Below are 16,745 nucleotides of genomic sequence, written 5' to 3'. Positions count from 1 at the left end.
CCATGGCGTACCCAATATGCCAAATACCAGTAACAATGATGGGTCTCATTCTCCTAAAGAGCCTTGAATATAATCTCAGGGCTAGGATGAAGGAGACGTTACTGGGGCCTGCTCGAGGCAACTGACGAATAACAGGATGATTTGTGTGATTGTGATATTTTCTATTGATTTGTGCTCCCTGCCATCCCACTGACTTCCCACTCCTGCCAAAGTCAGCTATTTTACCATAAGTCAGCTCATCTTATCAACGGTTTCCTGCTCAAAATCCTTTGCTGGCTCTCCAACACCTGAAGAGTAAAGTCCAAGGATGAGGACCGACTTTCAGAAGCTTTCACAATCCAGCTCCCACCTAACTCTTCATCCTCCTCCTCTTTGACTGTGCACGTATTTAAGCACCTGAAGCCCTTTTCAATTTCCACACTTCTGGTCATGCTTTCTCTGCTGCCATTGCCTTCACAACTATTTCCACAGATCCTTTACAAAGTTCTACTGACTTGTCAAGGTCCACCAGAGTTCTCTCCCCTAAGCCCCTTCTTTCTCCTAATAAGCAGAATTAATTCTTCCTTCTTCAGCCTCCTGTGGCACTCACTTCACACTACTGATACAGAGCTTGATAGCACAGTGGTAGGGCATTTGCCTTGCATGAGGCCGGCCCGGCCGAGCCAGGTACTATTCCTCCATCCCTCTCGGAGAGCCCTTCAAGCTACTGAGAGTATCCTACCCGCATGGCAAAGCCTGGCAAGCTACCCGTGACGTTTTCTATATGCCAAACGCAGTAACAACAAGTCCCACAATGGAGATGTTACTGGGCCCGCTCGAGCAAATCGATGAACAATGGGAGGACAGTGCTACAGTATTTATTCTTAGTTCCTACTCAATAAAGTCTGAATTAAAAGTGCATTAAAGACAGTAATGTATTTATAAAAGTTTTTGACATTAGAAGTCATCATTTCATAGAAGAATGTGTGATTTCTAAAAATATACAATCAATATTTCCTGCTATGCAGGTTCCAATCTCATATGTGCCTCACAACTCCAAGATAACTACTATTGGCTCCAGTTTAGAGATACAAAAACAGAGACAGGGAGAAGTATCGTGTGCACTCTAAGTGCCATCCAGAAAGTGTCAGCGATTCAAACTAGGAAGGCTGGCCACCCGGCCAATAGACCAGCATCTCCCCAAGATCATCCTCCCTTAATGCTGCTTGGATGAATCTCCCTGTGCTCATTGGGCTTTGGGGGACTGAAGGTGTTGGCATTGGGAGTTAGGGGTGTGGACCAATCTATAGAGGAGTCATTGGTAGGAGCATTCTGCGAAGGGCGACAGAGCCTCCTCTCTAAAGTGTTAGGACAGTGACTCTCAGGTCAGTGAAGAAACTCTCGGCTTCTGCATTCACTTCTGCAAAGTGAGGACACCACCCTGCAGGGCTTTCAGTCCATCTCTGGGAAGCACCTGAAGAAAGAGCCATGCACGGTATAGAGCGGAGCTCTGCCATGCCACACTGCCATAGCAGACTAGTGACCCAGGTGCCCCAGCCAACAGCAATGGCGCCGCTAATCCCAAGGCCACCTGCAGGGCATGTGCGTGAGGGGGGCACTCAGAGTGTTGCCATCTCACCATTGTTGCTATGTCCTCCTTCAGTTCATCACATAATACAGTTAGAGAGCTTGGAGGCCCGAGGTTCTCTCTCTATAGGAAGAAATCTTTCATCAAGCCCCATCTCATGGAAAGTGAACTTTTCCTTCCCTTCACTTCACTCTTCCAGACACTCAGCTGCTCTTGCTTCCCCTCCATCTGCACACTAGCCTAAATGCCTCTTTGCTCTGGTCTCATGCTCAGCTCATTTGGGATCCTGCTGTAAGGGCTTAAGTATTAACATGCTTTTAGAGATCCAAATCCCTTAAGAATCGAAGTAATGATCTCTAATGGTGGAACAACTGCTTCAGAGAATACAAATGATGAATGTGCTGGAGGACTTGGGATGTCCACTGTTACCCTCAAATCACACCAAGCAGACAGAAATGTCAGCCAGTCCCGAGGGCCTTGAGATTCTCCTAGAAATTCCCTTCTTTCAGGGGAAGGAAACCTATCAGCACCCATCTTGAGCTCACCCTATCCAAGGATAGGGAGAGGGAGTGAGAGTGGGGCCCGAAAGGCTGAACGTAGCTGGGACTGACCTTATCACCCTTGGTCAATGGCCATGCTGTCAGAGAGCAGGCTGGACCAAGGCCAGCTCCCTTTCAGCTGCCACAGGCACTGGCTTTCTGCAGGCAAAATGAGGCTAGGTGTCACTTCTCACAAAGTTTTTCTTCATCCTTGGAAGGGGCAGAACAGCTTTCAGACCAACATGGCAGAAGTACAGAGAGCTTCCCACAGTTTACTGTTTCCTGTGACATCTGTCCTACTGTTTCCTGGGAGAAAACAAACTTAGCCACCATGCCCCAGCCACCTGCAGCAAGAAGGGCCAGGCATGAGGGTCGTTGGCTTGTTTTGCTTTTGCTCATCTGTCTGTAAGCCAGTTTCTCTTTTAACAATTCACCTGGTCTCCATTCCTTCACCTTCCAATCCAGTCAAATAAATAGATGTCAGCAGTTGGTTGGTGAGACACATTGATTGGGAACTGATTTCCTCACCCCATATGCTGTCTTCCCTCCCCCAGCCATGACAGTCACTTCAGGAGCTATATCAACCTCTCCTGGAGAGCACTCTAGAGGGAGGCAACTGTGGTGAGTGGTGAGTGGAAGGCAGGGGGAAGCTCTTCTATTCCTCACTTCGATTAGCTGTCTCACTGCCTGTAGGAGAATAACGACAAAGACTAAGCCCTGAGTGGGTGCGTATCACTCTCAGATCAGACTGGATATATGGGTGGGGCTGGGGTCCCTCGATGATCAAAAGCAAAACCACTGCTTTGAACAACATCTGCTTGCAAACGTACTCTCAAACAGACAGCCCAATACATTTCTAACTCTCTACGCCTGTGAGCAGTTTGCAAAGGAGAAGAGTTCAGACTTAACATTTTTGGGGTTTGTTTGTTTAATTTTTTTTAAAGGTTTTGGTCAGCATCCTTCAACATTTATATACATGCAGGTCAGAACATGTCCTAATATGGGCCCGTGGACTGGCAGTCATAATCAAGACAGAACACTTGATTTTCAACCTGCTTACACCTGCAGACAGTGGCAAGAAGCTGGTTCAGGTAACTTGCTTACAACTGCATCACCACACCTCACCACCACTACTGTCCTGGTGTCACCTCTGGTCTTTATTTTCCTTCCCTCCTCACTAACTGCTTCTAAATTAACTTCATTTAGAAAAAAATGTTTTCAGTCTCATGTTCAAGACCTTGGAGGATGCCAGGGAAAATCAAGGAAGTGACTCAAAGATGAATCAGCCCGGCCACAGCCCTCCTCGCCACCCCCCAGCTCACAGCAGTTGACATCTCTGAATATGGGCAGAGATGGAGAAAAGTAGGCCTTAGGGATGTGCCAATATAGGGTGAGAAGAGGCCCCAGGGAGGAGGAACTACCTTGTGGGGCACTTAAAGAGTTAAATCCAAGAGCAGAATTCCTAAAAGTCAAACATACCAATTTCTAGAGCAACGATTTTCCAGCTGCAGCTTGCGATCATGTTAGGAAGCAGTCATCAGTCACACTTTGCTGTGCAAGTAATCTGTGGTGCATTCATAAATGCAACCAATATTTGGTTATTAATTGCACTTATTAATTGCCAGGGACTGAGAATGTGCAGGTGACACATACAATAGTGAACAAGATGAGCACAGCCCCCCTGCATTGAGCTAACAAATGTAAAACCAACATTTCCAAGCGTGGCTTTGAAGGAACTGATGGGCATTTGGTGAGCCTGGAGCAGTTTCCAGGGGACCCTGAGGGGGCAGGAGGGATGGGCAGGTGGGATTATTTTAGAGAGTTCAGACTTTACCCTTGGAACAAAAGGGTGAGAAGATTTCAAGCAGATGAGCAACATAGAGAGATTTTTCTTCTCAAAAATGTTGCCTCTGGTTCTGTGTAAAACCCTAGGGAGCAACACCACCTCTAGGAAGCCTGTCAGTACAAACTCAAAGGTCCTTACTGCAGCCGCTTATGTTCTCTCTGCTCAGCCTGACAGACTTCTCTGACAGCCAGTGCCTCAGATCCACACTGTCGCTTCCGAGGGAGGCCTAGCAGCAGCCAGAAAGCTGACGGCAGCGTCGCACATGAACTGTGATTTTACACTGGCTCCATTTCTTTCTGATTTCATCCAGGGTGATGTTTAAAGTAAGGATCATCTGTGGTACTACTTATTTTCTCATTAAATTGGAGAGTGTGAGGAAGAGGGTGTATCAATACCCGTGTATGGCTGGAAATCTCTGAAAAACCATGTAACAACCAGCCCTGCATAGGCTGTACATATATGGAGGGTTTTTAAAGCATTTTTATCAAGGTACAAGGATTTACAATATTTCTCATTACACTTTTCACGCATACATGATTTCAACACTGCACCTCCCCCCACCAGTGTCCCAGGGGCCCTGCGGGCAACCACTCCCTCCTGGATAGGCTCGTTTCTATCACAAAATCTCCAGTTCCCACAATTTTGACCATTTATTGTTCCCTTACCACATACTTTCTGGCTTGATCTTGGTCTCTCGAGCACCACAGGAGGATCCCCAGATCCCATGGTGTACCCACGCCCCTAAACACCCTCCCCCCCCAAAGAAATAATGAACTTATTGCCTGAGAAAAGTAAGTAACTGGGGACAGTGCTACGGCCAGTGACATCTCATTTGCTACCCCGCCTGGGGTGTTTCTGAAGGGTGGCTTGTCCCTGAGAGTTTAGCGCAGCCAAAGGCATTCGCCTCGGATGTGTGAGCCCCTGAGTTCGGTCCCCAGCAATGTCCAAAACAAACAACCAAACAGAATCAAAGGTTCTAGGAGCTCATAGGAAAAGGGTGCAGTCCAGCCATCTGACTTGCTTGACTCCAAGACTACTTAATGTGTCTTGTTCCACTTAGGGTAAAGGCTTTGTCCTCACAACCGCATGGTCACCTGTGGTTTGCTCCCTGGCCCCTGCCCAGTATTTCCCTCCCATAGTCTCTTCACTGCCCGCTGCTCTGCCCTCCTCATTGTTCCAGCCACTCTTTCCATCCCCTCACACACCAGCCCCAGGGACTTTGCGCATGCAGTTTCTGCTACCTCTCCCTCCAGAGTTGTGCATTGCAGACTTCCCCACCTCTTTGAAGTCTTTACTCAAAAATGGGTTTGGTTCGGAAAATACAAAACAAAAAAAAAACAGTCATTATTCATTTCTAAGAGTCCTACTAGCCAAGATCATCACATTTTTCAGGATTTATAACATACTTAACTGCTGTCTCCCCCAAAAAAGGTTCTCCCCCAAGTATAATAAAATTTTGAATAAAATCATTAGCAGTTAGACATAAGAAACCTGTCAACCCAAGTACCAGAGGCCCAATTACAACTGGACCAGCAGGAAAAAAAAGTCTCCCAGTACTAGGAGTCTGGCAAGAACAGTATATGCAAATATGCCAAATAGTTTCTCAGGTCAAAGGAGAAATTCACATCAACTGAGAAGCCTGTAGCTCCTGATAATCAATAAAGTTTAATAGTTATAGTTCTTGCATGAATTTTTTTCTTGTTTACATCAATTTTTAATCCTGCTTAATGGCCACGCTGACTCTGAGAAACACCAGCCATGTGGACTGGGCTGCTTCCCAGAGTCCTCACGCTTGCCCTCCCAACACTCAGCCCCTCCCAGAGAAATTCTTATTTTTTAAGTATTCAGTTATCTTGATGGGTTTTTGATTTGTTTTTTGTCTTTTATGTTGTGCCTGTGTTGTGCTGGAGATGGAACCTGGGGCCTCAATCTGCCGCCAAGCTACACCACTCAGTTGTCTTGGCTTTGTTCCCTCTCTCTCCCCTGCTAGAGTGGAAAGCCCCAGGCTGAGGACGTCCACAGTGATCACTGTAATATTCCCAGTGTCCTGCCAAGCCGGACACAACCCGCCATAAGGAATGTCGGTGGGCAGATCTTGAGGCTAAGCTTTTCCCATTTCTTTACCTATAAGAACTGCCTAGTATCTTTTAAATTTTTTTCTTTCTTTTTTTTAAACTATTTTTCTTTTTGGGTCACACCCAGCGATGCTCAGGGGTTACTCCTGGCTCTGCACTCAGGAATCACTCCTGGCAGTGCTCAGGGATGCTGGGGATCAAAGCCAAGTCGGACATGTGAAACACAAACACCTCCTCACTGTACTATTGCTCCGCTCCCTAAAAAATTTTCTTAACAATAACAAAACACCACCTGTTATTCTAATATCTTCTCAGTAGATTAAACTCAAAATATGGCAGCTGATTTTGCAATGACACTGGCCAATTTGGGCTAAGGGTTGGTAAGTTGAATTTAAAAACAAATTATAATAGATCCTCCAGGTGCAGGTAAGCTGAGTTTCTGTGACTCTGCTCATAGAAACACACCCCAAACCTTTGTCTAATGTTCTCCTCACCATAGACCCATTCCCAGATCAAGCAATTGAGATGCAGAAAAATTTTTTTTTTCATAAGCCATTCCTTGTTCCTGCAAAACCTAAGGCTTGGTTGGAGGGATGGCTCGGGATGGGAGATGTGTGCTGAAAGTAGATAAAGGACTAGACATGATGGCCTCTCAGTATCTGTATTGTAAACAATAATGCCCAAAAGTAGAGAGAGTAAGAAGGAAATTGTCTGCCATAGAGGCAGAGGGTGTGATGGGGTAGGGGTGGAAAATGTGCACTCTTGGAGGAATGGGTGTTCCATCATTGTATGACTGAAACTCAATCATGAGAGCTTTGTAACTATCTCATGGTGATTCAATTAAAAAAATTAAAAAAAAATCCTAAGGCTTGTGTTTGAGTCTGAAGAGTCTATTCAGAGTCTATTCTCGCTTTATCATCTAATCTAATCTACCTAACTAATTAAATACAACGCTTTATTCAATATTCTGCCAAAACCAGAGTAAATAAGAGAACTCTAAGACGTGAAAGAGAACAAAGGCAGTTCCCTAGCTCTGCTAGAGCCTGGGCCCAGGCTTGCCTTGAGAGCTCCACTGATTCCCCCAGCCCCAAGCTGCAGGCAGAGACCAAAGCAGATGGGGCTTCCCCTTCCTGTGGCAGGGAGCATCAAGCACTTGGAAAGGCAAATGTGAAGATGTCGAATCCAGAGTTTCCCACTTCCTCTCTCCCCAAGCACCAGCTACTTGGATGGCTTGAAGAGAAGACTTTCTTTCTGCTGACCATACAGGGTCCCTCTGAGTGTGGCCTGAGCCAGCTCTAGGCCCTGCCTCAGCCCACACAGGATACCAGAACAACCCCTGGGAGCTGGGGCACCCTTGCAAAGCTCTATTATCACTTGTGAGATACCCACCAGGGAGCTGGGGAGATGGCTCAGAGGGCTGCCTCGAGTGCCAGAAGCCCAGATCTAACAACCACCACCACATGGTCCCTGGAGGACCCTGAGCATCACCGGGTGTGGCCCACAAACCAATCAATAAAAAACCCATCAGGCCCAAGATAATCAATGGAAAAACAAATGCCTTGTATGTGAGAACCTGGGTTCAGTCCCTCCACACAGAAATATAGGTAGGTACATAGATTTATATATATCTCTATCAAACCTTGTATCCCAGAGCTACTCTGATGCTTTAAAGTCCTTTTTCTTAGACTTTCTGCCTTCTGGTTATTTAGCAACATAAATTCAAATTTTAGTTTTTCAAGAATGAAGAAGGTGTAGCAATGAGTGACAGGTTTTTGTGGCTCTTTGAGTAAATATATCCCTTTAAAATAGGCGTGATCCAAATCCTCTACCCGCACTCCCCCAGCTGTGGTCTCCCGGGCACCCAGCCTCCTTCCAGCTTGCGATGACAGGCCTGAAAAATGCATTGCTCAGAAGAGCAACGGAAAGCTGAGAAATCCTAATAGACCAAACAGAATCCAACGATTATTCTTACCCAGTACCTAAAGCAGAGATTAAATAAATTTATTTATTATTTATAAGTCAGAGACCTAGGTAGGCGGAACTCAATTTGACAGCGAATCTGAGGCTATAAAAAATAGGAACTGAATTAATCGAGTCAAGGAGAGGCCACATGCTCTGCCTTCAGGGACAAAGAAAAGACACACTGATGTTAGAGTGGAGGTCAGAGCGGGCTGTGCGGCGGGGTGAGCCCTTCATGCCCCGTCGACCCCTTCCCTGCACGCCCTCCCCTCCCAGCAGCTGATCAGAACTCACTTTGAAGAAGCCCATGGGACAGGGCATGCCGGTCCCCACCAGACTCCCTCAGATGGTTGGCGGTGGGTCACTGAAGTAGCAGCTGGAACCTCTGGAGGCCCCGTACCTCTGCTGGGTCGAGGACATCTGGGCCCAGCGGCCACAGCCCGGGCTCCCAGATGGGCCTTATCTGCAGCAGAGGCGAGCTATCTGGCTAGCAGAGTGCTCAGCACACAGGCAGAGAGGAGACGCCCACCTGGGGTTCCAAGATTACAGCAACACCTTGAGCTGCTCCCGCTCAACGCTGGGGCCAGCCAATGCACTCACTCCTTCCCCACCAAGCAAAGCAGAACCAGCCCCTCTTGGAACTGTGCCAGAGGAATAGCAGAGGGAGCACCTCTGGTCTGCTGCTCCCCCATCAAGCTGCCGAGATGGGGTGCAGGAGTCCTCTACAGGCCAGACTTCCTCAAGGAGACGACAGTGAGGGCTTCCTTCCTTCCATGGTGGAGCCAGTGTCCGTGAGCTGGCCGTGCTCTGCTCACATAATTCCATGTCTGCAGGGTGCCACCTGGAACCCACCACCTTTCCAGGGCTTCCACGGGGGCTGCCCTCTCGAATGCTGATGTCTGGGGAATCTGGGCACAATCTCAACAACACTGGGACAAAAATAACAACATTCCTGGGTACTAGAGGTGAGTCACCAGCAAACAGAGGCTGGATGGGAGGGGTTGGGGACAGAGCCCCAACACAGCTTCCAGTGAGCTGGGGGCCCGCCCAGGCCACGCTCCTGCACTGACACACATGAGCTTTCTTACATCTGTCCACATTACAGTGGGATGAGCGGCCTCGGAATAGCAGCTGGCAGCTGGTGGGGGAAGGTCTGATCCCACGCACTGGAACAAGGAGTCAGCAGTGCAGCAGCTCCGAGGCCTGGGCATGATCTCGCCTGGCCAGGTCCCTGGCGGCAGTGGGGTGACCATGTCTTCATTCACAGCAGTATGCAGATAACTGGAATTCAGTCTTCTCCGAAAGGGTCTCTCTGGCTCCCCCACATGACCTGAGCATCACCCACTTCTCCTGAACCACAGCATCTGGCTGTCTGGCTTTTCTTCAGAGTCAGAGAGGCCCTGCTGTGCATCCAACTGCCGGGTCATGCCCAGAGGCCCGCTCCGTCTCAGACTGTTTCCACAGAGCTGGAGCCCCGCTGCTGATGGGCCTTCCCAGCACCAGGGGCACTAGGATAGGTCACGAAATAACTGCCACAGCCACCAAACACAATGTCTTAGGACATATTTTAAAGCACAGAATTCCAAGAAATTTACTTTTTATTTTTTAAGGAGGTCAAAAAGATGGTTTAAAATGTGAAAAGTACCACGAGGCAGGATTTCAGACAACGTTGCCTCCAAACAAGTGGTCTGCTTTGGCTTCCTCCACCTCCGTCAGACTTAGGAATGAACCTGAAATCAATGGAACTAGCACAGAGTTCAGTGACGACTCCTGGAAGAGTCCACGGTTGTCATCTGCAGGGTGAGAACAGCAGACTGCCATTTTGCTATCCAGGGCAGAACAGAAACAATAGATATGCCCTCAGCATTCCTCAGCTCTGAGGTGAAAATTTTAACAAATAAGCATGGAATGTGAGGATGGTTTAGCAGATGTTCTTCTGGAAAGGCATCTTCTAGTTACTACAAAAGCAAATCTTTGGCAAAGGTGCACAGGTAGGCAGGCTTGAATCTTCGAGGCCCTTGTGTAGAAATCTCAGGACAAGACAGTACCTCATCAAGTTCCCAAGTTCTGAAACTTCTGCCACTCAGCATAGCCAAGAACCAGCAGGTGCAAAATTTAACTTAGTCCATGGCCCCTCCAGGCAATGTCAGGAAAGGTCCAGCACACACGGGGAAGCCGATGAGACAGGCTAAAGTGAACTGTGCAGGTCAGGTGGTTTCTAAGCCTCACAGCTGCATGAGTACTTAGGACCACTGTTTTTTTTTAACTCTTTTATTGAACCACCATGAGATAGAGCTATAAAGCTTTCATGTTTGAGATTCAGCCATACAATGATCGAACACCCATCCCTCCACCAGTGCAAACTTTCCACCACCAGAGTCCCCAGTATCCTCCCCACCCCCAGTCTTTATCTTGCCTCTATGGCAGACAATTGCCTCAGATACTCTCTCTCTTATTTTGGGGCAGTATATTTTGCTCGAATTTTCCCATCACTATTCAAGCCTGCCTTCCAGGGACAGATGCTAGATCACTTATTTTCCATTGCTCATTTTGCATATCACGAGAGGCTTACACGGCCGTGCTTCTGAAATTCTGAAATGAGCATCTCTGGTTGTGGCCCCCCACAAAACAGGGGTGGGATACAAACCAAGACTTCAGAAGATTATAAATGGTTGGGTTCCAGAGACATCTCTTTATGGATCTATTCCATTTGGGGATACAATTTGGAGTTCCTGGGCCCAGGCTGTTGGTGTGCCAAGATGGCGCCCAGGGGTGGGCTGTGGACGTGATTTCTGGCATCAGTAGTGGACAGGGAGCCGGGGAGGGACTGCCCAGTTCCACTGCCGCCATGCAGTTTGGAGATTTAGTCCTGAAAGCCACATACCAGGGCCTTGCTTGTGTAAGCTCATGGTCTCCAGGATTCCATCTGAAGAAGGCAGGGAGATTGCACCTGTTACATCTGGGGTGCCCTGGTGAAATTGGCTTGCTATGGGGCCCAGAGAAATCTCTGATGCTGAGGTGCCCTCCAGGACTCATCGCTGCTGTGTGCGCAAAGATGGCGCTCGGAGTCCCGTTGTGGCATGACTTCCGGCATCAGGAGCAGATGGGAAGCAGAGATGAGGCTGCCAAGACCACTGTTTGTCTAGATTTGGTCCCCAGGAGCAACTCATGAGCACAGAGCCAGGAGCATCCCTCCTGAGCATCTTTGGTTGTGCCCCCTCCCCCACACAAAAAAGAGGAAGGACACAAACCCAGGCTTCAGAAGATTACCAGGACAAGTTTTGTAATGTGAGTTGAAGGGTTAAATTGCTCTCACAAGCTTTCACCGTTCTCTGCCAAACAATCACATTCTTTCTTTTACTCTTTTCTAAACAGGGTATCTCCTGCAAGTTGGGGTTGACCCAACCCAACCCAATGTCTAGGCAACCAGCACCATGGCCTGTGGTGCTGTGTCGGGACCGAACTTGGGAGCCTGGAGCCGGGGAGGGCAATGTCCTACCCCTCTCAGCCATATGCCCTGCTCCAATCACACTTTCTACCTTGACAAGGATCCACAAGCGCTGGTCTGACACAGAAGCACAAAACAAGGACAGGGGAATGGCTCGAGCTGAGCACATGCTTGCAAGTAGGAAGTCTGGATTTGGTCCCCAGGAGCAACTCGTGAGCACAGAGCCAGGAGCATCCCTCCTGAGCATCTCTGGTTGTGGCCCCCCCCCCCCCACAAAAAAGGGGCAGGACACAAACCCAGGTTTTAGAAGATTATGAAGACACAGCAACTCCCCTCAACTTCCCTACCGCTCAGCAGCCCTTCCACTCTGTCCTATTCATGCTCAAGCTTCTGTGTGGATCTTCAATGTCTGCTGGGCAGCGTTCCCTTGCCTGCAGGTACCATAAGTATTTATCCATGTTACTGCTGAGGAACTCACACCATCTACAGCTTTCAACTATTGGAATAGTGCTGCGATGAACCATTTTATAAAATCTTCCTGGTGCAGGGGGCTGCATTCTTCTGGTATGCGTGCAGACAGGAGTGGAACCACTAAATTGTGATGTATATACATCTCCAGCTTTACTCGATGTTTTTACCAAGTTGTTTGGAACGTGGCTGTTCAGTATGCACTCTCAAAAAGAGGATGTGTAGGCATGTGCTCTTCAAACTCATTAGCACTTGAAATCATCAGATATATTTTGTCAGTCTAAAGGGTATAAGCTAGAGTGACATGATGGCTTAAACTTGCATTTCTGGGCCCATGAGAGTATAGTGGGTAAGGTGCTTACATTGTTCTCAGCTGATCCAATTCCATCCCTGGCACCACCTATGTTCCCCCAAGCTATGCCAGGAGTGATTCCTGAGCCACAGAGTCATGTATGTCCCCAAATTTACATTTCCTTGGTAATTAATGAGGTTACGTATCTATTCACAGGTTTACTGACTGCTTGTATTGTATCTTTGAAGGGTTATTTTGATAAATTTATTTATTTTTTGTTTGGAGTCACAACCAATGGTGCTGAGGGTTTACTCCTGGCTTGGTGCTCAGGGATCATTCTTGGTGGGGCTCAGGAGGCCGTGTAGGGTGTTGGGGATAGAGCCGGGCCCCGGCACATGCCAAGAAAGTGCCTTGCCCGCTGTTCTATGTCTCCAGTCCCTTATTTTGTATCTTCTATAAAACTTCTGATAAACCTTTTGTCCATTTGTGTTGCTAGTCTTTTTCAATGAGGTATGCGCATTCTCTACACAATATGAACATCGATCATTTCTCAGTTACGTGCCTTGCAAATTTGCTGCTCTCAATGTGTTGCTTATCTGTTCATTTTTTAATATAGTGGGTTTAGTGAAGAAAAGTTGTCCATTTCCATGTCATCAAATCTTTTCTGGCTTAAATTTTCTTGGTCATGTTCACGGTCCTCCCGTTGTTCATTGATTTGCTCGAGCGGGCCCAGTAATGTCTCCATCGTGAGACTTTGTTGTAACTGTGTTTGGCATATTGAATACATCACGAGGAGCTTGCCAGGCTTTGTCGTGCAGGCGAGATACTCTCACAGTAGCTTGCCGGGCTCTCCGAGAGGGGCGGAGGACTCGAACTCAGGTTGGCCATGTTGGCTGCGTGCAAGGCAAACGCCCTACCTGCTGTGCTATCGCTCCAGCCCTTCTTGGTCATGTTTAAAAACTTTTCTTTTGAGTACATAAACCTATTTTCCTGTTTGTAAGTATTTTATGGAATAAGCATGGCATATTAATTGCCATTTCTAGCTCTTTAAATATGCCTGGCTCATTTGGGGGTATGGCATGAGTTAAGAGTTGCAAGTTTCTATCTAGGCCTTCAGATATCCTCACACCCTTTATTGAGTAGCTTTCCTTTCTCCACAGAGTGCTGCCCCTCTACTTCCTACCTTCAGTCTCCATGGATGAAGGGCTGGGTGGCTTCTCTCCTATCACCAGCTGTCCTGTGCAGCTGTCTCTGTGCCAGCACTGCACTATCTTCATACTGCATTATCATAAGTATAATATTGTTTTACAGTCCCTTAACCAATGGCATTAGTCACCATGCTTTTTTTCTTCTGTAGTGTCAAAGCTTTTCTTGGTCCTTTGTTTTTTTCAGGCACATTTTAGGAAGATACCACCAAAAAGAACCTATTTTTTGGTAGGCATTTTGATTGCAATTTCACAGAATTTGTCAGTAAATTTCAAGAAAACTGACAACTTTATGTATTGAGTCTTCTGATTATATCTATATCTCACAGTTTATATATATATTTAAGTCTTTAATAATGCTTTCTAACTTTCCCATAAAAGATCTTGTCCATTTTTATTAGATTTATCCTTTGATATTCATAATCCAATGCTATTATTATATATTTTTCTGAATTATATTTTAGCTCATTATTATGATATATAGGAATATTTTTACCTTACAATAGGTAAAATTTGTTATTCTATTAGTTATAATAGTTTGTACCATAATTTGCTCTGATTTTTCTCTTTAAATAAATACATACTGTCTCTTTTACAACTTGCTAATTCTTTTCTTTTCTTAACTTATTACATTGAGTAAGAGATCTTAAACAGTGATGAATGGAAGTAGTCATATCAGCATATTTATCAAGTTGCTGGCTTAAATGGAACAGCTTTTAAAGTATCATCATTAAATGTGATACTTCCATAGATTTTTGGTAAATACCTGATTACTTTCTAGTTCCAGTTCATTAAAGTTTTTAAATTATAAGTGTTTAAATTTAAGATGTTATTCTTGGGGTCAAAGGATAGTACAGTAGGTAGGGTACTTGCCTGCAGTGGCCGACCCAGGTTCAATCCCCAGCATCTCATTTGATCCTTCAAGCTCTGCCAGGAGTGATCCCTGTGGGCAGAGCTAGGAAAAAGCCCCCAGCAGAGCCATTGTGGTCCCAAAATGTAGCAGTAGCACTGTAGCACTGTCCTCCCATTGTTCGATTTGCTCAAGCGGGCACCAGTAAAGTCTCCATTGCGAGACTTGTTGCTGCTGTTTTTGGCATATCAAATATGCCACAGGGAGCTTACCAGGCTCTGCTGTGCAGGTGGGATACTCTCCATAGCTTGCCGGGCTCTCCGAGAGGGCTGGAGGAATCGAACCCGGGTTGGGTACTGCAAGGCAAATGCCCTACCCACTCTGCTATCATTCCAGCCCAAAATAAAAAATAAAAATATGCAAGGATGTTATTCTTTTTTTCTGTAAAGGTGGCAAACTACATTAACAGATTCTTCTAATGCAGACTCTTCTTTCTATTCCTGGGTTAAATACTACTTGGTCAATAATACAATACTTTTAATGTAGCATCCCTGAATTAGACCTGTGAGATTTTATATGATATTTTGGGACTCATAGTTACATTGGTTGTATAAATTTATTCCAACCTATATTTTAAAAAGTACTCCAAAATTTTAATGATTTAAAATATATGCAAAGTTTTCACTTCACAAGGTCTTCGTGTTTAAGAATTCAGAAACAACTTATCTGCATTATCTGGCTCAGGGTCTCTTAGCGAGTGGCAGTAAATCTTAGTCCTATCTCTCAGGCCACAATCTGCTGGCACTGGGGCTCAGGCTCCATGTTCAAGACCCTCCAATAGCTGATTTAACAGGACTAATGGTGCAAGGCTTTAATTTCTCAGCACATAGACCTCTCAAGAGGATTACTTGAGTATCCTCATTATGTGGCAGGTACATTTCTCCAGAGCTATCGAGAAAGAGAGGGAGAAGTCTTCTACAACCTGGTCTGTATCACCCCCATCACTTCTAGCAGGTTCTACATGCTGCAAATAGATAATCATGTTCAGTTAACACTCAAGGGCAAGGGCGTTGTCACAGGGATGATAAAAGAATTTGTGGACGTATTTTAAAACCACCAGACTAGCCTATTTTTTCTTCATGTTATCTTCAGTTGTGTTTCGGTTTGTTTTGGGGTCACACCCTGAGTTATTCAGGGACTGCCCCATGGTACCACATGCCCAGAAGTACCATGTGGTGCCATAGATGGAAGCCAGGTTCTCGTGTGCCACTCATATGCTTCAGCCCTTGGAGTCATTTTCCCAGGCATAGCTTCACTTTTCTTAGTATGTTATATTAAACTCATCAGATGAATTGGATAATTTCCTTCCTTTTCTGTTTTCTGTAATGGTTCATCCATGATGAGAGGGTTGATTATCTGTAAAATCAGCTAGTCAGCAAGTCATTTCCACAGGATGCGTAGCTATATGGGAAGGAGACTACCAACTTGCTTCATTCAATGTTGTGTTTTCTTCAGAGTGCTTTGTTAAGAGATCAATATTTTTAGAACATATTCCAGACTCTGAAAACCTATTCTCCTTCTCTTAAGCTGCATACATTTTTAACTACTCAGCATTGCAACATTTTTGCATTTAGAAAAAATACTAAACACTAAAAGAGGTGACCTCATTCCTTTTTTTTCTTTTTTTTTTCCTTATTTTTTTCCCCTTAAAATATGGCAACCTTGGTGAGCACCATGACTGAGTACAGCTTGGTGCGCGGCCTTGGGTGACCACCATAGCTGAAACTGTGCAAGCCAGGGGTGTATGCAACCCCTGGTTATCAGCACAACTAACTAAAGTACTGAAACATAAAGAGTTGGAAGAATTAAAATTTAAGAGGATAAATTTTAAAAATTAATTCATTGGTAGATTGCTACTCATTCTATCAGATTTAGATAGAGGATCTCAAACTTTTGGTCTTGGAACTCTTTTTACAACGAAAAGTAATTGAGAACTCCAGTTAGTTTTTTTCCCTCTAATACTAGTTATAACTATAGATACTTTTTTTTTAGATACTTTTTTTTGTTTTTTTGTTTTTTTTTTTGCTTTTTGGGTCACACCTGGCGATGCACAGGGGTCACTCCTGGCTCTGCACTCAGGAGTCACCCCTGGCAGTGCTCAGGGCACCATATGGGATGCTGGGAATCGAACTCAGGTCGGCCGTGTGCAAGGCAAACGCCCTACCCTCTGTGCTATTGCTCCAGCCCCCATAGATACTTTTTTAAAATGTAGGAGTACTGCTAATTTTTCAGCTATTGATTAGGCTGATTGAATTGGGCATAAACTCCACCTTATTTTTTTTTCATTTTTTATAAATTTATATCTTGAATCACCGTGAGAGAAGTTATAAAGCTTTTGGGTTTAAGTCTCAGTCATACAATGATGAAACACCCATCCCTTCACCAGTGTAGAATTTCATTGACAATCAATGAACTTTTTATATTCTTTATGCTAGT

At 45.7% G+C, this 16,745-nt stretch overlaps 1 protein-coding gene across 6 annotated transcripts in view; it reads right to left on the bottom strand.

The window, feature by feature from the left end:
- Positions 1 to 16,745, bottom strand: part of ANK1 (ankyrin 1) — a 229,642-nt gene that overhangs the window by 131,435 nt on the left and 81,462 nt on the right. Inside the window, exon 1 of one of the 6 annotated variants that reach the window (XM_056116808.1) lies at positions 8,281 to 8,322. The exons of the other annotated variants lie outside the window; for them this stretch is intronic. Within the exon in view, the coding sequence (XP_055972783.1) occupies positions 8,281 to 8,307 (27 nt within the window). The 5' untranslated portion in view covers positions 8,308 to 8,322. Of the gene's footprint in view, positions 1 to 8,280; positions 8,323 to 16,745 lie in introns of those variants that run through there. 6 annotated transcript variants of the gene reach the window in all.

Source organism: Sorex fumeus, unplaced genomic scaffold (assembly GCF_029834395.1).
Source record: "Sorex fumeus unplaced genomic scaffold, SorFum_2.1 ptg000033l, whole genome shotgun sequence".
Lineage (NCBI taxonomy): Eukaryota > Metazoa > Chordata > Mammalia > Eulipotyphla > Soricidae > Sorex > Sorex fumeus.
Note: the sequence above shows the minus strand (reverse complement) of the source record. Positions and strands in the feature narration are given on the sequence as shown.